The sequence below is a fragment of the Syngnathoides biaculeatus genome, chromosome 9, assembly GCF_019802595.1.
Source record: "Syngnathoides biaculeatus isolate LvHL_M chromosome 9, ASM1980259v1, whole genome shotgun sequence".
Classification (NCBI taxonomy): Eukaryota; Metazoa; Chordata; class Actinopteri; order Syngnathiformes; family Syngnathidae; genus Syngnathoides; species Syngnathoides biaculeatus.
Genome location: NC_084648.1, coordinates 20,643,137 through 20,670,404, shown reverse-complemented (window position 1 = coordinate 20,670,404; position 27,268 = coordinate 20,643,137). Strand labels below are relative to the sequence as shown.

General features: G+C 48.2%; 2 protein-coding genes across 5 annotated transcripts; one reads left to right on the top strand and one right to left on the bottom strand.

Moving 5' to 3' along the window:
• Positions 1-298: 298 nt before the first annotated feature.
• On the bottom strand, positions 299-25,536 carry wfs1a (Wolfram syndrome 1a (wolframin)). 4 transcript variants are annotated; one of them, XM_061829966.1, is made up of 12 exons: positions 24,946-25,536; positions 9,357-9,802; positions 9,093-9,172; positions 7,481-7,625; positions 7,229-7,402; positions 5,729-5,806; positions 5,551-5,645; positions 5,345-5,476; positions 5,022-5,267; positions 4,288-4,566; positions 2,791-2,954; positions 299-2,680 (listed from the first exon to the last, which is right to left on the bottom strand). In XM_061829966.1, exons 5-12 carry the CDS (start codon positions 7,320-7,322, stop codon positions 1,507-1,509), a joined length of 2,262 nt encoding a protein of 753 aa, XP_061685950.1. In that variant the 5' UTR covers positions 7,323-7,402; positions 7,481-7,625; positions 9,093-9,172; positions 9,357-9,802; positions 24,946-25,536; the 3' UTR covers positions 299-1,506. The 4 variants fall into 4 exon arrangements, with proteins under 4 accessions (XP_061685950.1, XP_061685952.1, XP_061685951.1 ...); XM_061829968.1 differs by lacking the exons at positions 7,229-7,402; positions 7,481-7,625; XM_061829967.1 differs by lacking the exons at positions 7,229-7,402; positions 7,481-7,625; positions 9,093-9,172; positions 9,357-9,802; positions 24,946-25,536 and adding an exon at positions 6,402-7,212.
• On the top strand, positions 11,179-24,659 carry crmp1 (collapsin response mediator protein 1). Its single transcript, XM_061829970.1, has 14 exons — positions 11,179-11,756; positions 13,310-13,398; positions 14,288-14,472; positions 14,721-14,885; positions 15,219-15,280; positions 15,411-15,491; positions 15,715-15,783; positions 16,303-16,423; positions 16,501-16,657; positions 17,843-17,984; positions 19,790-19,960; positions 21,390-21,569; positions 21,669-21,831; positions 22,075-24,659. Exons 1-14 carry the CDS (start codon positions 11,418-11,420, stop codon positions 22,164-22,166), a joined length of 2,016 nt encoding a protein of 671 aa, XP_061685954.1. The 5' UTR covers positions 11,179-11,417; the 3' UTR covers positions 22,167-24,659.
• Positions 25,537-27,268: the final 1,732 nt, after the last annotated feature.

Here is a 27,268-nt window from a genome sequence, read left to right as displayed (position 1 = left end):
CCCCAACTGTTCCACCCCGCTTGCACCCGTTTCTTCACTTCCTTACCACACTCACCATTGCTCGGGATTGTTAATAAGAGCAAAAATAAAAAAATCCAATCTTTTTGCCAAATAAGTTAGTTAGCGTGTGGTCTTCCTAATTCCAACTATGTACATCCGAACGAACTGCGCAAGCTAGCGCTAGCACAAGTTAAGGATAGCTTTTGCTTTTCAAAACAATAATAAACATACAAATCAAGTTTGTTTGTTTTTTTTCCACAGTTAAGCACTTTGATATTTATTGCATCGTATTCACGGTGTACAGCTGAAGGACACCGGCAAGTACAGGTTACAACTCAATGGTGCTACCTCGTAATGTACTTTGCAATAAGCCCAAAATGAATACTCTGAATATTAACAGGGAATCAACAACATTAAATGTTTTGGTTGCTATGCCAACTCTTGTAGTTATCAGTGTCATAATAAACTTTTGAAATATATCGTAATACTTATCTTCTCCTGTGAGTTACTCAATGACCATTTCATCAGAAATAAAATCTTCCTCTGGGTAGACGTAAATTTCTGAATAACCGACATAAAAAGGAAGATGCGTCCTCAGATAAGACATATTGAGTGTGCAATGTAAACCGGAAAACTAGCAATACTTTTAAACTGTGCCATAATACTAACACACTTTTTTGAACATTGTTGCCACGTTCATGAAGCAGGTGGCAATGTGATCATTTAGAATCACAGAATATGAGTACCGTACAGCAGGAAAAAAAACTAATGCCCTAGATTTAAAAAAAAAAAAAAAATACAAAAGTAAATACTGTCGCTCTACAGTCGTGTAAATATGCAAGCCATTAAAAAAAAAAACAGCAGAATAAAGTTGTTACTCTTGAAAATATTTTAAATCCCTTTTGGAGTCAGACATCATTCAGAATGAATCGGGTTCCTGTTTGAAGATCGATCGTATTCCCTAAGATCTGAAGATCAGTTGATCTAGACGTATGGCGGACCAAATCCTAATTAGTTGCCTCACTTCTCAAGGACTCATTTACAAAAGGTTTTCAAGTGATCCAGTTCAGTCATTGTTAGTGTTGTGGTTCTGGTCGCTTTTGTGCAGCTGGCATGTGGCCATGTGATTCCTCCTCTTCCTGATTCCTTGCGATTGACTAAGAACCAGTCCTGGATGGGGAAAACTTTTCACCAGACTGCTGTTTCCCTCTGGCACTGTAATAAATTATGGATTTAAAAATACATTGTCCTGCACACCAAGGAAATCCTTTTTTTTTTTTTTTTCCATCCAAAGTTCAAGACCCTAAAAACAGACCGAAGCAATAAACTGGATTGTAAACTGATGCCAACTCAAAACAACCGATTACTTCTAGCACCATCATGTCTGTTGGCTGACATCAGTGACTCTATTCGCCAAAAGAAATCTAAGGTGACTCTCTGGGGAAGTCCAAGTTTGAAGAGAACAGTACAGCAGTTTGGGCTTTGGTGCGCTTCTCGGTTCTGATGTCAGCCGTTGATCTTCGCGGACAGGAAGGGGGAAAAGAAGAAATCAAATGCAAAATTCAGGGCTCGCACTGTCGTACGTCTCCAGTCTCTTTCAATCTTTACCTGCCTTCCGCCAGGCAAAAGTGGGGAAACGCAGTCCAGACAGTTGATCGCCTTCAACTCGAAGGCCGGGGCCTTGGATCCTAGGCGGCCATCCAGCTTGGTGCAGATCTCCACCATATTACCCGCTTCCAAGTTGAGCAGGACCTGTCGGAACTCGTGGCTGGCCATGAGCACGATATCCCTGCCCGGGTCATCTGCCTCTGCGCTTTGGTTCCTGATCATCCCGACGGTCACTTGGAATCGGTAGCTGTCGAAGCGCTTGACGTGGCAGGTGTGTTTGGCAAGAGCCTTGATCTGACACAACTCTTCTTCTTCTTGCATTCGTAGCAGCACGGGCAGCGAAACGGCAACTGGCGTGGTGCCGGAAGCGGTCTGGTTTGTCCCGTTCTTTGGCTCACATTTAGGGTATGTCTCACCGTAAAGGCATCGCAGCCAGTCCCCAAGAAACACGGGCAACATGTTAATGACTGACTGCGCCCCATTCTCCGTCTCGGCCACACCGACGTGCCGAAAGCGGCCCGTCCAGGTCACCCTGTGCCCCTGCAGGTGGCTGCAGAAGATCTGTGTCTTGGCCATTCCTTTGGATTGCCAAGCAGGGGGTCCGCACACCTGACTGTACTGCTCCCAAGTCAAGGTGGAGTTGTAGACTTTCTGACCTTCTGCGTGGTACACGTAGATGGAGAAGAACAAGATCACCATAGAGATGCAAAGTAAGATGAATTTAACGGGTCCACGGCGCGTCACCGAGCGGAAAACACCCAGAATGGACGTGCTGAATCGCGTCCAGAGCCGGAGAGCGACGGGGATTGCGCATACCACTAAAGTAACAATCATCTTGGTGAGCTCCAGCTCCAGGAACCACTTGAAGAGCTGGATCAGGAGCATGATGCCGAGGCCCACCGCCAGAACAGGCAGCGCAAACAGGAAGAGGAAGTAGGCCACGCAGGTGCGCAGTATGCCTACAGCCGTGGAATTCTGCAGGAGCACCACTGAGAACTCGCACCACATGAAGCACACCAGGTAGGGCACCAGGATGCAGTATGTACCCCGGAAGCCACGCTTTCTGGCCATGCTAATCGTAGGGGGAGGGAAAAAAAAAAAGCGCACAAATGTCATCCCGTTAATCCATTGGAACACGAACCGTTATTTAGAAATCAAGATGGATTTCACTTGATGACTCACCTGAAGAAAAGGTAAAAAAGGTAAACATACAGCAAGCAGGGAATACTGAGCTGCAGGACGACTGACTCGCCTAGTGGCAGAGTTGCGAAGGTGCGGCCGAGGATGCCCAAAAATGTCACGTTTTCCGGCACGAGCCGAGTCAGCTCACAGAGAGACGAAGCTACCTTGAATAATGCACAATATTTATCTTTTAAGGAAAAGATAACCACAGCCAAAACAACAAAACTCTAGACATATACGCCACTGGTCGTCAAACAGGGGAGTGTGTACCCCGCCTCTTGCCCACAGTCAGTGACACGGAGCGTAGAATTTCGGCACATTTTGTTGTCCTGCCTGTCGCTGGCAAGGATAGATGAACACAGATCCATTTGTAGCTCATTAATAATTAGCAGACAAAAAAAAAACCAAAAATGACATGAAGCGTAATCCCTCACGGCACACGAGCTGGGAATCGCAGAAGATGTTACAGTTTGAAGCCAAGCAGGGAAGAACGTGGTTGCCTTTTGCCACATGGCTCGTCTTTACTGTAAATTACTGAAAACGTTCAGTTTGTGTGGGTTTTTTTTTTTTTTTTTTCAACAAAAAAATGAACCTTCAGCCTATGGTCCTCAGTCGGAAAAGGGTGGCCTGCCTTCTCCAGGTCAGGTATGAGATTCTTCCCCAAGCGGAGGAGTTCAAGTATCTTGGGGTTGTCGTTCACAGGTGAGGGAAGAATGGAGCGGCAGAGCGACAGACGGATCGGTGCGGCGTCTGCAGTGATGCGGACTTTGTATCGGTCCGTTGTGGTTAAAGAGGGAGCTAAGTCGAAAGGCAGAGTGCTCAATTTACCAGTTGATCTACGTTCCTAACCTCACCTGTGGCACGGGCCGTGGGTCGTGACCGAAAGAACAGGATACAAGCGGCCAAAATGAGTTTCCTCCGCATTGTGTCCAGGCTCTCCCTTAGAGATAGGGTGAGAAGCTCGGTCACCCGGGACTGGCTCAGGGTCGAGCCCCTACTCCTCCGCATTGAGAGGAGCCAGATGAGGTGGTTGGGCCAACTGATTTAGACGCCTCCCTGGTCAGGTGTTCCGGGCATGTCCCACCGGAAGGAGACCCCGAGGACGACCCGGGACACACTGGAGAGACGTAGTCTCTCGGCTGGCTCGGCAACGCCTCGGGATCCCTCCGGAAGAGCTGGAAGGAGTGGCTTGGGAAAGAGAAGTCTGGGTATCCCTGGTGAAGCTACTTCCCTCGCAACCCGACCCGGAAAAGCAGTAGAAAATGGATGGATGGATGAAATGAACCTTGAATGAGAAAAGGCATGCTTTGTGATGATCCCAATTCCACTCCTGTTGTTTGTTATTGGTTCTGTTGACCAACGGATGGATTGTTTCTTACGGTATGCTAAATGTTTGCACAATCTGGTAGGATCTGGTTATTTTGGAACCTTGACAACTGCAAAACCTTCACTCCTGTATTTCTGTTCCGACCCATTTCAAACACAACGGCGACTCACCTCGATGACCATTGCCCGTCGCGCGTATGTCGCGGCCATCGGACTGAGGCTCCGGTAGCTGACCGCCGTGAAAAAGATGGCCACCGTCGAGAGCTCCGAACAGGGTATCCAGCCCTTGTCGGCGACGGGGAACGAGAATATGACGAAGAAGACGGAGAAGATAAAGTAGAGGTACGGCTCCAGGTTGTTCCAGCCAAAGTCGCTCTCCGCTTGCTCGACATCTAGGCCGGGTTCAAAACGGCTCAGGAGGGACGTCAGGGCTCGGAAGTTCTCCCAGGTCTGGAGATGCGAAAGAGAATTGAGAGGAAAATGAAAGATGACTTTCAGAAATATAGATTTTTTGTTGTTGTTGCATTTTTTTTTTTAATTTTTTTTTTTTTGAACTGTTGCAATTGTGTTGGGGTGATGAACGGGTGACTTGTCCCGGTCGCAGTTTGAGCTGTTTTGCCAAGTGCAGAAGTCCACATTCAGTTTTCTTGATTCTTTTGCCACGTGTTGGCAGTTTATCCCTCCTTATTCAAGGTTTTTGGGAACGGGAACGTTTTTAGTGCATGTATAGTGGTCACCAATTATCTATGTTTTTTTTCTGGCCTGCTTCCTTCGCCCCATTGTACATTTTCGTTTCTGAAGAAATTCTAAATCTGAAAAATGCTTCACCTCATGACAGCTATTCAAATCCCACAAATGTTACTGTTGGAGTACAGTACATGTCTGAGAAGAACAGAGGAACCCACCTTACTACTCTGAATAACACGCAGTGTGCAAATAATCATGGAGACGAAGGAGAGGTAGAAGACCAGGAGCGGGATGACAAAGGCAAACAAGTCAACGGTGAGGTTGCTGATGATGAAGAAGAAGATGAGCGTGTTGACGTGTTGCGTGGGGATGACGGTGCTCAGCCACTGGACGCCGGCCCGCGAGGCCCAGTCCACCAGGTGCTCCTTCACCTCCACCACAGAATCCAGCGGATAGTGCAGCATCTGAGGGCCCCGGAGGCGCCACTTGAACGCGGACTCGTCACGTCAACGCCACCGCGCGTCGGGGAGAACGTACCCACCGTTAAGCGGGATTTCATAGCTATTGCTTTTTTAATGGCGCCGGTCTGCTTCGTGTCCAGCAACACCCCACTTCCGCCGAAATTCCAAGACCCTCCGCGGGACTCCTCGTCTTCCGAGGGGGCCAGCTCAACCTTGCGCACCAAAGTGCAGAATAAGTCGACACCTTCGACGCAGCGGGGATTTGCATTCAACGGATTTCTTTTACCTCTGTGCTTGCCGGCTCAGGAGATGAGGGAACGATGCCTTGAGCGTAATTTCGAGTCATCTCCACAAAGTCGTCCAGGTCCACCAAGTGATCGCCTGAAGAGACCAAAGGTGCTGTAGTCCGGAAGTGGGAGGGACCATCTGGCTCTTTCTTTCTCTCTCTCTCTCTCGATACTCACTCTCACAGGTGACCATGTTTTCCAGGATTTTCTGAGTCTCGTCCGAGGTGGGGGCGCAAAAACCTTTTGCGGCGTCTCCTAATGTTCGTGGACAATTCAAAAGTCAGTTTTCCCAATCAATCGCAAGCGTTCTTGAAAGCAATCCACCGACTTTGTGCAAAAGGTAAACAGGACATTTCTTGCCAAATTTTCGTTGACTGCGATATTCCAACGTGTTATTCATTTAATATTGACAAAAAAAGATTGGTGCTGCTTTCATTTTGTGTTGTTTATTTGGATTGCACCAAAAGTGTCAGTCACGGCTGGTTAATACTAACAAACACGATTGCATATTTGTTATAAATTGGACAACCAGACATTTTTAAAAAATGCTTTAAAAAATTATAGCAGGATTCTTTTCACACACATATTTGGCTACGAAGAACATAATTTCCAGCGATTTATCCAGAGTTTATTATTTCAATTTCTTATTCAAAAGTCTTGTCCTCCCACCCAAAAAAAAAAAAATAATAAGTTTAATTTATGTCTTGAGTAAAGCATTAAATTCATTATTAAAACTACTTTATAATAATGCTCAAATATTTTAAATGCACACTATTCACCAAAAGAATAACCTCCCAAAAATTTTCATTCAGTCTATTTTTTTTTTGTTCAATTAGTATTATTGCCTTACCTTGACCTGTAAAAGTGCTCATTGTTTGAATTTAGAGTAAATTGGAGAGTCGAAGCTTTTTAAATGTGATGACGATCTCTCGAAACACATTTGGAGCCGGCGCAGTGAGCGGAAAGTGGCGTAAATTTGTCACCTCCGATCCGGTCTGGATCAAATCCCTTTCGGACAGAAAGACCAGAAGCTGTCTGGGGAATTTTGTATCCGTTCCCAACCAATCGTGAGCCACAAAGTGCGGTGAGGTCATCCTTTTGTTTTACAAAAATCAAAGAGCCTTTGCGAGCTAGCAGCAAGAAGAAGAAGAAGAAGAAGAAGAAGGGCAGCAATGTGAAGCTGCCCGCACTCTTGCGCCCCCTAATGCAATCGTTACTGTGCCTTTCGCACAAAGTTAGCTGGAATAGGATCCAGCACTCCCACGGCCCTTGTGAGGATAAGCATCTTGGAAAATGGATGGATTATTTAGTTTTTTTTCCTCTTCATATGCGAGTGAGACTCTAACCCCCCCCGTTCCCGCACTCCCGACACGTAGCAACGCTGTACTCCTGTCCTCGCGCTCTCCCGTCACTGTCGTGATGCGCCGTTTGATTTGATTTTGTTTTGCAGGATGCGATCGACCGTGTCGACGTAGTCGGCCCGAGCGACAGTGCTCAAACCGAGACGCCACAAAAGTGAAGTGGCTTGTGTTAGCGGCTGCGTTTGAAGCACATGCAGTTGCACGTTAAAATGTCAGTTGGTGCTCCAAAACACATTTCCATCCATCGCACTCGGACGGCGTGATCAAGTGTCGGTACTGAGCGGAACACTTGATGCGCTACGCTTGTGTCCCCTACCCGGTCCTGCGTCGACCTGGCCGACATTCTGCAGCATTTCGGTCACGGCCACTTTCGTCTTCTTGTCTGGATTTAGCTTCCAGTACATCATCATAGCTGCTTAACGCACGGCCCTTTCGAACTTGCTCTCTGCCGCCAGTTTCCGAACATCTTCCTCGTTCTCCGCTGTGATTCCTGTTTGGGGGCGCGAGAGACTAAGAAGCTCAGCAATGAAACCGACCCCCACCCCCACGTGTGCGTTGGCACAATAACCTATTTTACGCATCCAGCAGCGCTGCAAGGCTCTCGCTGCACTCTTTCTTCCCTGTTTTGCGGCTTTTATCAACCAATTAACAGCCAGACGATTGTTTAGATCCTCATCCTCTTCTTCAGCGAGAATCAAGTAGTGCTGACCCAACTGTTGGAAAGAAGACACGTAAAGGACATCAATTCACTGTCTGTGCCTTGACCTAAATACAAAGAACAAGCACATTATGACTGAATACGAATGTTTGGGGGACAATGGCACAATCCAGAGGAACTGGTTTTTCTTTATCGCTTGACAATTTGTCAACAATTCTGAGAAGGGGAGCAGGTTTGGGTTTTTTTTTTTTTTTAAATGGTAAACGGACTGCACACCAGCCGCAATTCCGACAAATCCCGACCCGCTCTGCCGACTGATCCGCAGCCGGTTGCGGCTGTTTTTTGGGTTTTGCCGCCTTGCTCAATGTGAAACAAGATACACACGGCAAGCTTGACAGTTTCTTAAGCACTATCCTATGCCTGCTAGAGTCGTATGTGTATTTCACAGCAAAGTACAACCATGAAACCATTAAAACATCAAATCAAACCTCAACTTGGCAACGACTGAATGTGATATTTGCTTGGATTAGACTTCATCTGTCATGGTTCTGCCGGTCCAACCCTGGCTGTGCAGGCCTGCAATAATCAACCCTGGTATGTATAGGACCCAGGGGACGGTCTGCCTTTGCCGGATCGTCGCCATCCTTCCGCTTTCCTGACCCCGAACTCCTGCGTACCGACCTCCGCCTGTTCCCTGACCAACCCCGTAAGCCCGTCGCTTCTGATTCTACTGCTCGCTCTGACTGACTCCCCGGCTTTCGACATCGGAACGAATAAAGACTCTCTTTCAACTGCCTTCCTGTCTCCCGAGTCGTGCCTTTGGGTCCGCCCTAGTATTCTGGTTATGACATCATCAGACTGTAGGTAAACCTGAAGTGATTTTTTTTCCCCCTTCAAACGAGAGTAGGCCGTCGAATTGAACTCGCCTATGCTCTCCAGAACGTAGAGCCAACCAATGTGGAGCGTCAGCATTTCCGAGTCCTCCGGACCAAGTGAGCATTATTTCCTCGTACTTCAGTTACAGACTCGCCCCCGTCTACAAGGGAGGAGGTGGCCAGAGGAGGGGGGTCAGGTGACTGTTTGCTAAAAGCAACTGACAATTTATCATCTTCGTCTGACACCGTTAAGTGTGCATTACACTATCTTGTGTTGAATCGCGGAAATCTGTCCCATCAGTCCACTGCGCCAATGTACAACATCGCGGCTCACATGCACACGCGCTGTGTGGTTTTTTCAGCGCTTGCCGTGTCCAAATATGTCACGCACTCCTTTGCGAGTACAGTCTAAGCACTACAAGGTTTTACTGTCCTCAACTGGAATAAGATTTGGATCTGTCATGGGCAGGGACGGGATCTGGGGCCTTAGCGCTTGGTGAAACCGTGTCTGAAAGCAAAGCGACATCTTGGGAATCATGCGGAGCGCCGCGGCGTCATGTTGCAAGCCGACCAAAATAGACGCTCGCTGAAAAGCCGACAGCGCGAACCCGCGCGCTTGACGACAATGCCGAGAGTCCTCCGCTCACCCGAGTCTGAGCTCTGGCATCGCCCGCTTCGGCTTTCTCTTCCAACTGGTCTTTCGATAAGACTTCTTCCGGTTCCTCATCTGGAGGGGAAGACAGGAGGATCTCGCGTGAATCATTACGTGTCATAGAATTGGCGCTTATACCACTGATGGGGCATAGCCAAGTAGAATAGCTGCAAAAACGATTTGGGGTTTAAGACCACAGCTCGGTGTCACTGAGGAACCTCAGTAACCCGATAATCTTTCATTTCAGCCGCTGTCTTACCTTCCTCGTCATCGCTGCCATCTTCCTCATTCGCTTTCCGGAGTCGTTCCTGGATGATGACGCGCTGGGCTACCGACGCAAAGGTTCTTCTCCTCGGGATGGTAGATTGGGAAGAACCAGCAGAAGAAGCGTCGGGAAGCGCCGATGGTTCAGACACATTTAGAGGGGAAGGCTCAGATGGAACCTCCATGTTTTTTTTTTTTTTTTGGGGGGGGGGGGGGGGGGAACAGCTACGTCAGTAGACTAGCGCTCGTCTGAAGAGCACGTGGACCCCGTCACTCTGGAGACGAGACGTTCGCCATGCTGAGCGTCGAAGAGGCCGAGAGGGAACGGCAGAGAATCTGTCGGCGATAGGAGAAGAAATCTTGGGCGTTCATCCAAGGCAAGCCATAAATAAGTCCCGCGTGTGGAAGGTGTCCGGCCGACGTACAAAGTCCGCCTTTCGCCTGTTGGAAAACGACAAAAGCGACACACACGCATATGATGCGGTTGGCAAATTGGACGATGCGTTCATTTGAAACGAAATCACCGAATCCTTATTTGACTGAGGTCAACTCTGATTATACGAGCACAATATTTGACCGTTCCCAAGCGTCACCAAACCGCTCTGTGAGGGTGAGGCATACGTAAAAGGAATAACGGACAATATTAATATCAAATGAAGCAACACTACTCAGTTTCAGAGGAGACCTAGAAAATTATGTCAAACAAAATACTAGAAGCGCCTCTCACGAAGTCATTTCTACAACAAAGCTAACTACACCCATAAAAATAGGGGTGGGGGTGGGGGGTGGGGGGCTATAACACCAATATGTCTAGAACATAATCAATCACAACTGAGCATCAGTCTTTATTTGATGCAACTTCTTCAATTGTCTCATTACAACGCTTAGTTTGTGTGGTGGTGCACAGCTGAAGGAAGAGAGGCCAAAAGTAGCATGTGCTAATTTGAAGGGGCAAAGCATGGAGTGAGCACACACTGCAATTACATGCAAGGGAAAAAAATATTCCAAAAATATGCACAAGCAGCGTGTATGAACGGCAGACCACAATCTAGCCAAATCAAATCAAGAAGAAAAGAAATGAAACCTCCAGACAGACATAAAGCTCACTCGGATTTCAAATCAGCAGGTAACTCCAGGAGGAAAAAAAAAAAAAAAAAATGTTCTTAAAGTCGTGGGAGCAAAAGCACAACTCTTGACGGGCAGCCGGCTCGATTCGTGGAAGCTCTCCAGTTGGTCCGTCCACGAGCACGGCAGAGACTCTCAAAATAGACTCTTTGCTGATTGGATGTTGGGGGGCGACATTCAAACGTCTGATTGGTCACCCTCGGGAGCTTCCTTTCACGTTAAAACCTGCCAGTGGCTTCTTTTTTTAATCTTCAAAATATAGCTAAATCGTAATAGACATTTCCTTATGTTGACTTATCACCCCTAACAGAAATTATCTCCAAAACAAGTTTTGCAGTCGAACCTCCAACAAACAGAAATATTATTCATCTGCGTGAAGGATTCACGGACCTTCCTTTTCGTCGCACTTTTCATATTTTGCCTGCTTGTGGTCAATTTGCTTCAATGCAAGCTTGAAATTAATTAAAAAAAGAGAAAAAAAATCAACAGAACGGTGGCAGGCTAACGACAGACTGCAAACAAAACAAAAGGGAATATAAAAACTGCTTGGATGTGGCGGAGGTTGAAACCCGATCTGCAGGACCAGAGATGGAGGCTAATGTGACACATAATAAATGAGGGCACATGAGGCACCCCATCCCCCCCCCCCCTCCCCAACGCCCCAACCCAGATGTAGATTAAAAGATCACGTGTGCTGCTTTAATCCTCCCCTCACCCCCAATTCGGCTTTCGGACCGAGCGGGTGATCAGCAGCCCCCAATCTGGACGCCGCTCGCAAACGTGCATCCTTTACGGGACCCCCGGCGTCTCTGCAGGCCGCAGACAAGCATCGCGAGAGGGGGGCGGGACCGCCCGTGTGCCGGTTCCGTCGCGTGACGCGTCCCCCAGCTCGCAGAGCAGTACGAACCTGAGCTGGAAAGCGCGAGCCGGTATGTCGGACTGCAGGAGGGAATGGAACCGGGAGGATGAGCTGCCGGTCTACTTCGCGGCACCCGTCGCCGCTGCGCCCAAGCAGCGCAAGAGCTACGGCATGTTCGACGCGGTCGAGGGCGCCTTCGAGAGCAAGACCATCGACTTCGACGGCTACGCGGTCGGGAGGAGAGGGGCCCGCACCCCGAGGAGCGCCAGCCGGGAGAGGCTGCTGGACGTCCGCGACGCCGCCGAGGCCCCGGAAACCCGCCCCGACCGACCACCGGGGAGTCCGCCGGTCCTCGCGGACCATCCCCACGGGAAGGAAAACACACGCGCAAAGGTAACCATCGATCGATTGGTTTGGTTGATTGGACGACGATGATGATCACGTTGGTAGATATTTTTCATAGAAATTAATTTGAAATCACAACGGATATCAGTGGCTACACTGCAACGTTTGCTAGAGATTTACTTAGGGACGATCATGCTTGTAATGGATCTTAAAAAGAAATAACATTTTGATATAGATTTTTCATCCATGCGTCCATTTTCCGAGCCGCTTATCCTCACGAGGGTCACAGCTGTCATCAGTCAGGAGGCGGGGGTACAACCCTGGAGTGGGTGCCAGCCGATCGCAGGCCACGTTGGAGACAGACACACCTACACACAAACACACCTACGGGCAATTTAGAGTCTCCAGTGAACGTGAGCATGCTTTTGGGATGTGGGAGGAAAGCGGAGCACCCCACCCGGAGGAAAAGCCACACAAGCGTGCCCGGGATTGAACCCTGGACCTCAGAACTGCGAGGCCGACGCTTTACAGTGTCAGCCTATAGATTTTCTTCCAAGACTAAGCGAGAAACATCAAGTCAACTCACAATTATTTGCTTAAATGAGTGGACCAGCTACACAGATGCGTAGGTTATGATATGATATGATATGATAAGGGAAGGATGGATAGATGGATATAGATATTAATGCACATCGCGGTGCTGAGGTGGACAGCGACCGCGCAAAGCTGCCATTGTTGTCGCGCGCACAGCTGAAGCCACAGCGACGCCACCGAGCGCCGTTCTGTACTACGCCGTGTACTGCTGTACTAATTCTGCTAACGGAGGGCGCTGGTGGGCTTGCCACCTTTCTTGTGCACGTGCACACTTTCTCTGCGCGCGTTCACGCCGAGACCGTGTAATTCGGGGGGGGGGGGGGGAACAAAGCGGTGCACCGCGAAAAGGGGTTCTGAATATTTGCAACCCCAGGGGAAGAAGAAGAAGAAGGAGGAGGATGAGGAGGAGGAGGAGGCACAATGTCTGCAGGGCCCGCTAGCCTGGAGAACGCTCCCCCCCCCCCCCCCGTTCGACGGTAAGACGCAGCAGAAGCTGGAAGAGGAGATTAAATTCTTAGCGGGGAGGCAAAATCGGTCCCGTAGCAGCAGGCCGGCCTCGTTAGCAGTTGTTGTTGTCGTGTTGCCTTCACGTTCAGCGTCCTCAGACCAGGACACTTTGGTCTTGCCACGAGCGACGGCGTCTTCTGGAGCTCTTTTGCCCGGCGATGGAACTCGGATTGGAGCTGCAAAATCGATACGATCCCATCATCATTGGATGGAGTCGTAGAAATACGAATGGCCTGACTGGTCATGGGGGAAAAATCCGTTGCTATGGAAACATTGCGTTTTCCTCTGTTGCTAGGCGTCCTGTCCTGTAATGTAGCGTGAGAGCGAGCGGGTGTTCTTAAAACACCAGGAAGGCCTCGCTGGACTTTGACGCTCTTTTCCACTTTCTCTCAATCCGCTTGTCCGTCTTTCCGTCCAGTTTTTGCACCCTGCCGACGACGCACACCTGTAGAAAGATCACGTTACGTTTTTCACATCGGTTGTTCTCCTGTTTACGTGATTTCCTCGCGACCTTTCAGGGTGACAGCCTGCTGATCAAAGGGGGCCGAGTGGTCAACGACGATCGGTCCTTTTACGCGGACGTCTACATTGAAGATGGGCTCATTAAGTATGTGCACGACTTCCTGTAATTAGCATCTGTTGTTGTTGCTCAAAAGTCTTTGACCGTCGTTAGATTTTCAGTTGTCATTGTTCCAATGGCGACACACGATCTCGTATTTTATGACAACACAATCACCAAAACAGAATACAATAAGATGCAGCAGATTCTACATTCTGCTTGATCCAGCAGCTGAACAGGACAAAAAAAAAAAAATAAAAAGTATTTTAACATGCATAATATGAATTGTACATATGTGATAAGTACACCGTCATTGCATTGTCCAGGAAGTAATTAACTCTATATAACAATAATGAATAACGTAAAACTGTTTACAAACCACACAAAGTCCAACAGCTTTCAACCAAACAATGAATACCTAAAATATACAATACAAAACATAGCTGACAAATTTGAGAGGTCAGGGATAACGGCACGGCCACCGACAGAGAGAATAGGAACAAATAACGGCACCAACAATCGAGCGACAAGAACGGAAAGGTACCGGATACAACGAGGAACACCTGGACGAGACACGAGTAGCCGAAGGTAGCCGATCGGCCGACACGACGTCGGAGGTTCGCGAGAACGGGCGGGCACGGCCGACAAAACGAGCACACGAGACGTGGAAAATTGTGAAACGAAACCTAGACCACAACAGTTCTAGCAGTGCCGCACGTGAGATACTGTAACGTTGTGCAACGTAGTCCAGAACTGGAATGCGATGGAAAACCATAACGTTGCGGATAACATCGGTAACCACCTTAGGAGTCACTGGACAGCTGTAAAAGCGGCCATGAAAAGAGTTTTGCCCTTAGCGGGGTCGCACAGTCCCTGAGCACGTTAATCCGTCGGCGTTCCTCGCCCTCGATCGCGCTGTCGCTTACTGCATCCGTAGAGAGGTCGGGGAGAATCTGCCGCTTCCAGATGGCGTCAAAGTGATCGAGGCCCAAGGCCGCATGCTGATCCCCGGCGGCATCGACGTCAACACCCGCCTGATGAAGCCTCATCTGGGCGTACGTCCCGTTGACGACTTCCTCCGAGGCACCCGGGCGGCGCTCGCCGGAGGCACGACTATGATCAGTGAGTCCGGATGAATCCCGGCGCCTCGAAAATTTGACCACTGTGCGTCATTTCCAAGCAACTTGTGTGACGATAATAAAGTCGAGGTCGCATTTGCGTTTCAAGTGAGTTTTGGAAAAGCCTTCAAGTGAATCGCAGCCCCTCTAAACCTGATCCGATCCCACAGCGGCCCCCCCGAAACGTGACAAAGGGGCAACTGTGTTGAAGCGGGTGCGTGCTCTCGGCCTCTGACCCCCGTCTTCCCGCAGTTGACCACGTGACCCCCGCGGTTGGGGACAGCCTGCTGGAGGCTTTCGAAGTCTGGCAGGAGGCCGCAGACAAGCGGGCGTGCTGCGACTACTCCCTCCACGTCGACATCCCCCAGTGGAACGACGCCGTTAAAGACGAGTTGGAGATGCTGGTGCAGGACAAAGGTACGTCGTCGACTTCTCTTAATTCTCCTCACGGTAATGGCTTCTTAGGAGAGAGCACCGGGGACAGTTTTGGAGAAGTTTGGTCTTACGCTGAGTCTTCTTAATAAAGGCAAAGCGCAGAGGAAATGGTTTGCCGTCACGGAACCCGAGCACGCATTTTGTTTCTCCGCCGTTCAATACAAAACAAAGGAAAAGAATCTTTCTTCTGAGTCATTTGTGTGACTCGCGTCCTTCCAAGAAATGTGCGTCAGTGTCAGTAGACAGAAAACAAGATTCCAGTCTTGCAAATGTCCTTTTAATTCTGCTTTGCTCATTTCCCCCACTTTTGTTCAGGCATTAACTCCTTCCAGGTGTACATGGCCTACAAGGACGTGTACCAGATGACCGATTCTCAGGTGCGCGGTTCATTATGATTATTTTATTTTTTTTTTTAATATGAGCAGGATGTTGTGTTTTTTTTTTTTTTTTTTTTTTTTATTGCACTCTTGGGGAATTCACAAACGTGTGGTTTGCTGACTTGTGCAGCTGTACGAGGCTTTCTCCTTCTTGAAACTGATTGGCGCTGTGGTTTTGGTTCACGCTGAAAACGGAGATTTGATCGCTCAGGTCAGTGGAGCCGAACTTATCTATTGTGGCGGCTTCCGGGTCCTTATTTGTGGCGTCGTGCTCGTATCTTCTTCCTGATAAGCTAAATTCGACCTTTCTGATCCTATCTCAAAGTCCTTGTAAGCGGGGTGACTTGTATGTCGAGGACCCTCCGCGCTCTTCGCCTCATCGGGTCAGGCGCCGACCTCACGCAGTTTTTTTTTTTTTTTAACCTATGATTTAGGAACAAAGCAGAATCCTCGGGATGGGAATCACTGGACCCGAAGGCCACCCTCTGAGTCGTCCTGAAGAGGTGACGCCGTCCACCTGTCCGTCACGGTGCCCATCCATCTTTCCGCCCGTCCATTAACCACCTGTCCGTACAAGCAAAAAAAAAAAAAAAAAAACCCGAATGACCGAGTGGCGTAGCTTGAGAATCAAATTTGGAGGGCGGAAAAAAAACTGAGTAGGACCGCATCTCTCCTCGTTCCTTTCTTCGGTTGAAGAATTTTGCTCCAGCTAGCAGCGAGGTCTTCAATCTGTGGACCGCAACAATTGTGTCTTCGTCTCAAACGGATATTTAGAGGACACGCCGACTTGTGACGCCACAAACAGATGGAAAGGAATTCCGATTTTTTTTTTGCCTCACTTCCACGTTGTAGAACATCCTGTAAACCCGGCTCAGAACTGGGCACGGAGACACAAACGGGCCCGTTTGGGCACCAATGCAGGAGTCTCCAAATCGGGCTACACCACTCCATCATCCATCCATCCATCCATCCATCCACGGACTAGTTCTTCCCCGCCCTTAATCGCTTTCTTGAAAGTGCAGCTGGAGGCCGAGGCGGCGTTCCGTGCGATCACCCTCGGCGACCGCGTGAACTGCCCCGTCTACATCACCAAGGTGATGAGCAGGAGCGCGGCCGACGCCATCGCCCAGGCCCGCAGGAAAGGTGGGCGCTCTCAGTTGTAAATCTCAGGCAGCAGGCCCGGAGCGGAAACGCAAATTTGTTTGTGCGGAATTGCGCAGGTTCCGTCGTCTTCGGGGAGCCCATCACAGCCAGCCTGGCCGTCGACGGCTCGCATTACTGGAGCAAGAACTGGGCCAAAGCCGCCGCTTATGTCACCTCCCCGGCTCTGAGTCCCGACCCGACGACCCCGGACCACCTAAACACGCTTCTGGCCAGGTAGGACTCGAGTACACAGCTCGGCAGCTGGCGCAAAGCGGGGTTTTTTTGGTTTTTTGTTTTTTTTTTGGCTAATGAGGCCCTCCGTGGATTTACAAACTTTCAAATGAATTCAGAGTTATTTATAGCTGCAAGCGCCGCACGCTGTCAATTTCAAATCAGATCCGTGACACCAAAGGGTGCAGGCGCAAGGTCTGAATGCCGATGACTTGTTTGGCATTCCGGTCACGGCAGCTGCTCACAAAATACACAAAGTTGATTTCATAAAAGGAGCAAGGCGGTCTTGGCTTGACAAGAGGAGGGGCGAACCAAAAGATTGGAAAATGGAAATGCGTATGAGGATAAGTACTAAATGAATGCGAATACCAAAGGAGTAGCGAGTGTAAAATATACATAACGTCTTGCAGTACATATTTTCAGCGCTCTTGACTCTATAAATAGCACAGGGATGTGAATCCTTCCTCATCTGTTGCCTTGGATACCAAGTGCCCCCCCATTTTGGTTTTCAAGCTGGTCCCACAGCAGCCCTTTTAACTGACAGGCTGTATTTTTAGTTTTTGTTTTGTTTTTTTTTTTTTTTTTACTCCAAAAACGTCAGCGTACGTACATACCAGGGCAGGTCTTGATCATATTTACCCCGCAGAAAAATGTGCTTATTCATTAGTGCGATATAGTTGAACAATTATCTATCATATCTGTTGACATTTTTGAGACTCGGGCAGTTCGTGACGTGTCGCATAATTGACTTTCCGTCCATTTTCCGAGCTGCTCATCCTCACAAGGGTTGCGGGAGGGCTGGAGCCTATCCTGGCGAAAGGCAGACGAAACCCTGCACCGGTCGCCAGTCAGTCACAGGGCACGTATCGACGCCATCACTGAGCGGGAATCGACCCCACGCTGCCCGCACCAAAGTCAGGCGGTGTGCCGCTACACCGTCAGTGAGGTTTTTTTGTTTGTTTGCGTGAGGCCAGAACAGGTCTTTGGCTCTTTGAGCACACCTGGTGGCCGATAGGGGGGTAGGGGGCGGTTTTGGGCTGCTTTGAACTACATCTCGGCCCCTTTGATTCATTTGGGGTTTGTAAATCACCAGAACCGATCGGTCCGTCTGTAAGGATTGCACTCGTTGAGCTGTTCTCTGTACAAGATTGTGACGTCGCGATGACGATGCCCGGCGCCACGGCACAGTGGCGACCTGCAGGTGGTGGGCAGCGCTCACTGCGCTTACAGCACCTCACAGAAGGCCATCGGGAAGGACGACTTCACCTTAATCCCGGAGGGCACCAACGGAGTGGAGGAGAGGATGAGCTTCGTTTGGGACAAGGCCGTGGTAAGGACAAACCCAAACGTCTTTGTGTCCGTGTTTCTCCACGTGGCGGTGCAACCTCGTGCAGTGCAAGCGCTCGTGAGCTCGTCGAATTCCCAATCCTCCAGCTCCCCTGGATCCGACGGTGGACCTTTGAACTCTTGTCATTCAAGATGCCAAGATTGAATTTTTTTTTTTTCAAACATGAAATGTGAGCCACATGAATTTAACAAAAAGCTGCGATTCTGTCTAATTGCACCTTCTGACGTCTCCCCGTCACACTCCATCACTGTCTTAGATAGACAGAAAAAGACATTTTTTTGTAGACAATAGAAACTTAGCTTCATGGTAATTGACGCCGTAACCGTGGTGTGTTTTCTCATTTACAAGAAAAAAAATTGGGGCTGTGACTTTAAAAGTAAGAGTTGGCAAGAAAGCCGAAAATGTCCAAATTATAGTGTTGAACTTCTGAATAATTCTTTAAAATAAACAAAGTGCAGAAAATGCTTTGTTTTGACCATGTGGGGAGAAGCAAAATCCATCCATTATCTACCCCTTTTCCGGGTCGGGTCGCTTCACCGGGGATGCCCAGACTTCCCCTTCCCCAGCCACTTCTTCCGGCTCTTCCTAAGGGATCCCGAGGCGTTCCCAAGCCAGCCGAGGGACATCGTCTCTCCAGCGTGTCCTGGGTCGTCCTCGGGGTCTCTTTCCGGTGGGACGCGCCCGGAACACCTCACCAGAGAGGCGTCCGGAATGCATCCGAATCAAATGCCCCAGCCACCTCATCTGGCTCCTCTCAATGCGGAGGAGCAGCGGCTCGACAATGAGCCCCTCCCGGATGACCGAGAACCCGGACGCCTTGCGGAGGAAACTCATTTCGGCCGCTTGAATCCGGGATCTTGTTCTTTCGGTCACGACCCACAGCTCATAGATCAATTGGTAAATTGAGCACTCTGCCTTTCGACTTAGCTCCCTCTCTTTACCACAACGGACCGATATAAAGACCGCATCACTGCAGATGCCGCACCGATCCGTCTGTCGATCTCCCGCTCCATTCTTCCCTCACCTGTGAACGACAACCCCAAGATACTTGAACTCCTCCACTTGGGGAAGTGTCTCATTACCCGACCTGCAGAGGGCACGCCACCCTTTTCCGACTGAGCACCATAGTCTCAGATTTGGAGGTGCCGAATGTCATCCCAGCCGCTTCACACTGCTGCAAATTACTCCAGTGAGAGCTGGAGATCACGGCTTGATAAAGCCAACAGAACCACATCATTTGCAACGAGCAGAGATGTGATGCTGAGGCCACCGGACCGGACACCCTCTACGCCTCGGCTGCACCTAGAAATTCTCTCCGTAAAAGTTATGAACAAAATGGGTGACAAAGCGCAGCCTTGGCGGAGTCCAGTTTATTGCCGGCAATGCGGACCAAACTCTGACAGCGGTCGTACAGGGACCGAAGACCTCGTATCAGGGGGTTCAGTACCCCATACCACAGGACTCCCCGAGGCACACGGTCGAATGCCTTCTCCAAGTCCACAAAACATATGTAGACTGGTGGGGCGAACTCCCTTGCACCCTCGAGGATCCTGCCGAGGATCCTCCGTGGAAGCAAAATCATGCATTGTAAAAATGCACAAGAGATATGAAGAAGGATTTCCAGAAATTTTAGGTCCATTTTGGCGATGCGCATTATACACGGGTGTTCATTATACACGAGAAATTAGGCTAAGCCTTACACATGATGATCTCTCACAGCACAATGGTTGGGAAAACGTCTTTGGCTTCATTTTCTCTGATATGATTGACATTTCTCGTCCTCCCAGGCCTTGGGCAAGATGGACGAGAACCAGTTTGTGGCCGTCACGTCGACCAACGCCGCCAAACTCTTCAACGTGTACCCGCGTAAAGGCCGGATCGCGGCGGGCTCCGATGCGGACGTGGTCATCTGGGACCCCGACGCCGCCAGGACCGTCACGTCCAAACTGCAGCAGTCGGTGAGAACAGAGCAGGATAAATAAAAGATGAGTGACGGCAAAAGCAGTAGGCCAGGAGGCAGGACGAGCGTGAACGGGATTAAAAAAAAAAAAATGAATACAAGATCAAAGAGGCCCGCCCTGCATGTGCTAATGTGCCAGAAATTCCGGGCGCCGCACTTGAAAAGGGAGGAGTGTCGATTTCCACGGAAAATCGAGAGAATTCATTAAAGATGCAAGTAGTCGGGGGTCCCAACTGATAGCTGCGATCTTGACAAGAACGCCAGTCCGCCGGGATCTCGCCTGCGTATCAAGTACTTTTACCTGTGAATGGAAATGCTTGGCAATATCAGGCAGTCTACTCGGGATTCTAATCCAGACTGCTGCCGCCTTGAGGCTCTAATCCCCCCCCCCGCCTGCTGCGCCCCTTCGCCCATCCTGCAGCACCATTTTGCCACCCCCCGTTTTTATAGTCTCGCTCTTTGCCCCCGAGCCTTTCTCTCTCCCTTTATCCTCCATCTTCTCAAATATTGCAGTTTTACTGCATGCATTATTCTCTCTCATACCCCCTTTGCTCTTTGTTTCGCCCCCCCCCCCCGAACCCCCACAGGCTTACGTAGAATATACTGTACATGTCAATGTGTGCTGTGATACGAGGCTTCATTTCTATCAACCCATAAAGATGACAGAATTGACAATTTTTTATGGATAATTTATAAATGTTGGCCATGGCCAGGAGTATGACGTGATGCAAAGCCAGCCAAATGTATTATAATATATAATGTATATCACATATCAAAGTTTTTAATGCGGATTTAAAATGCTCCGACTTGGGGCTGACGTCACCCCTGTTGGCAGCTTCCTGTTGTTTTTTTTTTTGTTTTTTTTTTTGCAGCACGACAGCTAAAAGCCGCTTCAGCAATTTTGCTTTGGACTCTGCACTCCGTTATTAGACCCGAGTCAGTCGATCTCAGAGCCCTACCGGGTTTGGATCCCATTAGCATTTCTTTCATGTGCTCGGGACCGAAGCCATTGAGTGATTCATAGGCCGGGGGCAGAACTTTCAAATCTATTCGAAAACTGAAAGACTTGAGAATTGGATTTATATGCTCCGGTCACAAGTCGAGCTTGCAGCTGTTTAATGCTCTTTTTGGCGAGCCCGGCCAGAAGACCATTACAATCGTCAAGTCTACTGCAGAGATCAAAGCATGGATGAGCTTCTCCTGCTCTGCTTGACACATGCTGGCCTTCGCTCTTCGGATGGCAAAAGGCGCTTTTAGTAATTGATTCGATAGAACTGTGGAAGGTCAGGTCGGAATCCATCAGAACACCGAGCTTTTGGACTCGGTCTTTCGCTTTATCGCTGCTATTCCTCTCCTACATTTGTCGATGTGGCATTTTGTGCCGTCGAGACATTTCGCCACGTGATCTGTCATTGGTGTCGTCGCAGGCGTCGGAATATAACATCTTTGAGGGTCTGGAGTGTCGCGGGGCCCCGGCGCTGGTGTTGAGTCAGGGTCGGGTGGCGTACGAGGAGGGAACGCTTCAAGTGGAGCAGGGCGTCGGACGCTTCATCCCCCGCAAGCCCTTCCCGGACTTCGCTTACCAACGCTTCAAGTTCAGGGACCAGGTACGCCGCCACAAAGACAACCGTCGTCCGTCGCGATATTAGACGACGGCACATTTACGATGCGGTATCAGGCTCTGATTTCCCGCCGTTTCTAAACAGATGAAGGACAAAGGGGTGACACGAGGGATGTATGACGGGCCCGTGTACGACGCGGTGGCCACCCCGAAATACATCACCCCTTCCCCTTCGGCCAAAACGTCGCCGACCACGCAGCAGCCTCCGCCCGTGCGCAACCTCCACCAGTCCAACTTCAGCCTTTCAGGTTCCGCTCAATATGGTTTTTGGCATTATTTCGCAAATAGATGCAAAGTATGAAATCATGTAGTTGACAGGCAAATACACTACATTCTATTATTTAGTATTTAGAAATCTTGCCACCACGATTGGATTTATTATCATTTGATTTATTAGATGGACTGATGAAAAGAATTTTTTTTTTTTTTTGGTCTCAAGTTAAATGTTGTGACTATATTGTAAAACTGTCTCTATTAATTTTAATTCCTAGGTGCTCAGATCGATGACTGCGTCCCTCGCCGGTCCGGCCATCGTATTGTAGCGCCCCCTGGTGGTCGCTCCAACATTACCAGCCTCGGTTGAGCACCCGCACACTTCATTTTCTCTCTTTTTTTTTTGTCAGGGTTTCATATGAGAATTGTGGGCATGTGTGGCGTTTCCTTTTTTGTTGTTGTTGTTGTCGTTTTATTTGCAGCCAAGTCGGCACGCACATTTGTCACCGTGACGATCTGCCCCGTCAGCGCACGCTTGTGAAGAATGAAAACGCACCGAATATTATTGTGAGTCACAATCAGTGAAGTCTTTTGAAACTCAATGTGCACGAAATTCCCGGATTAGGGATGGCGGAGCCGTTTCCCTTTGAATAGCACAACTTTGGTGTTTGCCCACACGATGGCGCCGTTGCTACAGTAGCCGCATCACCCTGCACGCACGTACGCATTGGAGTCGATAATGACTTTCATCTTGATCCTTTTTGCATGAACGTCCCTTTAAATGTGACACTATGCTTGCGCACTATTCTATTCAGGTTATGTTCATAAGCTCTGAGCGCTCGTTGATGTTCATTAAAGAAAAACCAAGACTATTATTAATTTCATCGGAACAGGCTTCCTGCAAAGTGCAACGTTGAACAAGGCGGGAAGCAATTGCAATAATTCAAACGATCATCACGACATTTTCGAGTCACGCAGTAAATAAAGAATTGATGAGTGTTTTAGTTTGACGACAATCATTCATGCCAAAAATCCATTTTATTATTAGACCCGTTGCAACATTTTGAAATGAAACATCTCGTCAGGCTGTTTTGTTTTTTTTTTCTTTTAGAATTCCTCATTTGTTGTTCTTGTTGATGTTGCTGTGGCTGGTAAAGCATATTTCATGTTTTTTCTAATGCCACTTTTTTTTTGCTGTTGTCTGAGCCACTGATGATCATCAATAAAGACTGTTGACAAAATGGGGAGTCTGAACACTTTTGATGCAAGTTTATTATATAGTTATAAAGCAATTCAAATCCGTACCTCTCAGACTGTTGATCAAAAGTGTTCCAAGAGCTGATTGTGCGAGTTTTATAATGTTTCGGCCAGTTATGACATCATCACTAATTGATATTGTCATTTTAAAGCCCGTTGGAATCTGGCCGGCATACGATTCGAATCGAATCACATGAGACACGTACTTGTTCTTGTCATATTTTTCCTCCTCGAGTACGTGCGGCGGTTGATCCTGTCACGTCGAAAGAACTTCACGCGAGGTCACCAAAACAGCCAAGGCCAGAGGAGACGTTCAAGCGCAAAACCACCTGAGCGGGATGCGAAACTGCGATGTGATCCGATTGCCAAAATTCAAACTCTATTTTCAATTTCAGGAGCACTCGTGGCGTGGTCTTCGGACTTCAGGACTTGGGGGAACAGAAGTGCCGGCTTTCATTTACGACGACGATAATGTCACGTCGTTATCCAAGACGCTGTTCCTCACAAGGGTTGCGGGAAAGCTGGAGCCTATCCCAGCTAGCTTCGGGCGAAAGGCGGCATACACCCTGAACTGGTCGCCAGTCGGTCACAGGGCAGGTATCGATCCCACGCTGCCAGCACCAAAAGGCAGACGGCTGACGATAATGCTCATTTTTATTGCTGCAGAAATTTCACGGCGCGAGTAATGTGCGGCGCACGCTTTCATCTCTTGCGCTTTGTTATCAGCTTGTAATGATCCACTTGAGCGTTTTCCAGAAGTCTGTAATCAGCGACGCCACATCTGTATTCCAACTCGATACCGCGCGCCTCCGCACAAAACAGCTAATTTACTCCGCCTAATTGTGAGGTTTTATCTGGCAGACGTTCATTTCTCTCTTTCTTTCTTTTTCTCCCCCCCCCCTTTCCAGCGACTTCTTCCGAGATCGGTCGTGTTTCATTTGCACACCCGAGGTGAGAGTCGTGCCGTAAAAGCGTCACGTGCGGCGGATTATTGGCTAGTCGCAGTCATTTGCTGTTACTTGAGAGGTGATAAAAAAAAGAAAATATGAAAAAAGGATGACTTCATTCACGTCCACTTTAAGCATCTGTTCCTTTGCTGTGTTGTTGAAGGGCAATAAAATCATTCACGGGTGGTCTAAAAGGGATCTAAATGGTTTATAATCTGAAATAAATGAACCTTTCCAAATGATTCTTGTAGGCTGTTGTGCTGCAGCCCAACATTGAGAGCTGTTTTTAATATTTTCTTTCCAGTACTTCACCCCGCCGCGAGTGAGGAAGGGGAGGAAAAAAAAAAAAAAATCCTCGTTAGGCTTCCCGAAGAGAAAAATGTCTGCAGCTAGCGTCACCTTTGATGCGCGGGCCATCTGCGCTGGGACTCGACCAAAGCGATGTCATTCCAAGTTTGCGATGCAGAGAAAACGCAAAGTCTGCGTCTTGAAAGGATACCAACGGGGAAGCGAGTGGCGCAACTGCGTGCAAGTGTGCCGTAAGAATGCCGATATTTTGTCATTCCTTGAGAGCCGCCCGCCACCCAGCTGTTTAGGAGGGAAATGCCATTTGGGCAATTTACGGAGCCAGCTGTGCTGTTGGCGGCCAAAGTCCCTCGGGGGGGTGACCTCCGCTATGCATAACCTGCAAAAATAGATCAAGCTGGCGCAACAAAGCCTGATTTCGCTCGCATAAGCGCCGCCGTCACATCTCTCGTTTGGGGGTCGGGAACCTTTTCCGCCGAGAGCCGTAAAATGCCAAATATTTCAAAAAGTGATTTCAAAAGAGAAGAAACCAAATACAGGTGCATTGATGTCGAAGTTAGAGTACAATAAAGTCTGTGAATGCTTTGAAATAACAATGTCATGTTGCTGCCAAGCAACGATGAGAAAAGTACTTCTTACCGTGAATGCGACTTCAGGTGCTTCCTGGTTTTGCTGATTTTCAGACGTCGTCAGATGAAGCTTCACGCAGGTGTTGGGATTTCCAGCCGTTCCATCGTGAACGTCATTCAATTTCATTTGCCATTATGATTGCACGATGGTGAACAGTTCTTGCCGTCAAAGGCACCTCTTTTATCCGTTTGATGATCTTGTCTTTACGCGAAGTTGGCAAAATGTTGATTGGCAACGTCGAGTACGAATGCTTCGGCATACTCCCCATCTGTGAATTTAACCTCTCCACAAAGGCTGTCCATTCTTGCTGAAAATTTCATCTTTATTTCTTTCTCAAAAGCGTTTCCATAATTAGGTATTCCGACACGATCCACGTTAGATCGTTCTGCACCTCTGGACATTGACAACCACACAAAAACTGGCGACCCACTAGGCCAAACTGTCTCTACGTCATGTGCGATGCCTCTCACACCTAACTACGGCAACCCCACTAGAACAAACCTTCTCTGCACGACAGAACCACTGCTCCAGAATCCCCCCCAAAAAATAAAATAAATAAATAAAACTGGATAGACGTCGAGCGGTGTGTCGATTGGTTGAAGCCAGTCGTCCGCCATCTTGGTACTCCCAAAACGAGTGGAGGACGTGGTCTACCGGTTGGATTACGGCGGGGGTTTTCGATAAATTTGGCATGTAGAATTAAAACTGATCGCGTGAGCTTGACATGTTTTCAGTTCTTATAACATGAAGGATTTTTAATTCGACCTGGTAAACCAAAAAAGGCAAAGTACAAAGGAAAGATACAACACCGTGACTACCAAGAAAGCTTGCATATTACCCAGGGCCCGATTTCCGTGACATGTTAACTTTTTCCCAAAATATGCTGTGAAGGATTATTATCATAACATAGCAAAATACTCAGCATTTTTTTCTCATAAACCAAGCAAGCTTGCATATTACCCAGGGCCCGATTTCTGTGACATGTTAACTTTTCCCGAAATACGCTGTGAAGCACTAGCATCATAACATTGCACATGATCATTTTTTAAACATAAAAACATTCAATTTTAAGTCAATCAGTTCGATATATTTTTGGAAATAAGGACTCGCAATCGGCAAATACATGCTAAACGCATCGTTCATTTGTTGTCTCTGTGACAGAAAATTTCAACTTGTTTCCTCGCATTTGAAAATCAAATTCAATTTGCAGAGTTCTGGATTATGAAATTCATCCAAAAATTCACAGAAAACATGTTTTCTTGCTTATCCACTGACGAAGTTTGGTCAAATATTTACATTGCTTTTTATTTATCGGCCTATTAAGGTGAAGCAGAGAGCGAGAACAGTGAACAACAACAACCGGAAACAAAACTTTGTTCAAGTGAATTAAGCTCATCAGAAAATAAAAGAAAAACCTTTACAAACAAACAAACTTTAACAGTGTCAAAGTAAATCTTTCTAACTTACCTTTGGAATGTTTTAACACAGCCACGAATCTGTCGATTAACGCAGTTAATCTCTGTCGCTGCACAGGTCGGCATCCTTGTTTTGGGAGTAGCAAGATGGCGGATGGCGACTTGAGCTTTGGTGGCCAATGAGCCATCCAGTGTTTTTTTTTTTTTTTACATCAGTTGACAGAAATCCCATGTACAGTATGTCGTTGTGAGGGCTTCGCGAGCCATATGCAACCGCCAAAAGAACCAGATTTGGCTCGCAAGCCATAGGTTTCTGACCCCTGCGTTGTAGGAATGGATAGGTTTCCAATTACGCCATCTCGTGTGTCATAGAGGTCAAAGAAGAAAGGTGATAGGTGAAGCGTGAAGTTTTTTTCTCTCGTTAATTTATCCGATTGGTCTAAGGGTGGTGGTGACCCGCAAGATGGCGTAATTGGAAAGCTGTCCATACTTTGACCGGATGCCCATTGAGGTTATGGGATATGGGACGCTAGACCAAAACTGAATGTTGTGATTTTTGTTATTACTTGAGAATGCAAGTAGGGTAAAACAAACAAACAAACAAACAAACAAACCTCCTACTGAGACAACCCCTTGAAAGTTTGCTGGAAATCTGAAGAATATTGCACATTTCCTATATTGAATCTCGGATAATCAGTGAGTGGTCCGTAGGAGCCTCTGGATTGACGATCAATACTGCAATTCCGCTTCTGACAGCAATCGTTTTGGACAAAAATCTCGTCCAAACAGAATAAGTAAGGAAACAGTCTTGTCTTTTGTGGGTTTTTATTACAAATCGAAAGAAAAAGTACAAGTTGGAAGGAGTTGTTGCCCTTGATCGAATCCCCGCCGAAAACATCACAATGCGCAAGCGAGAC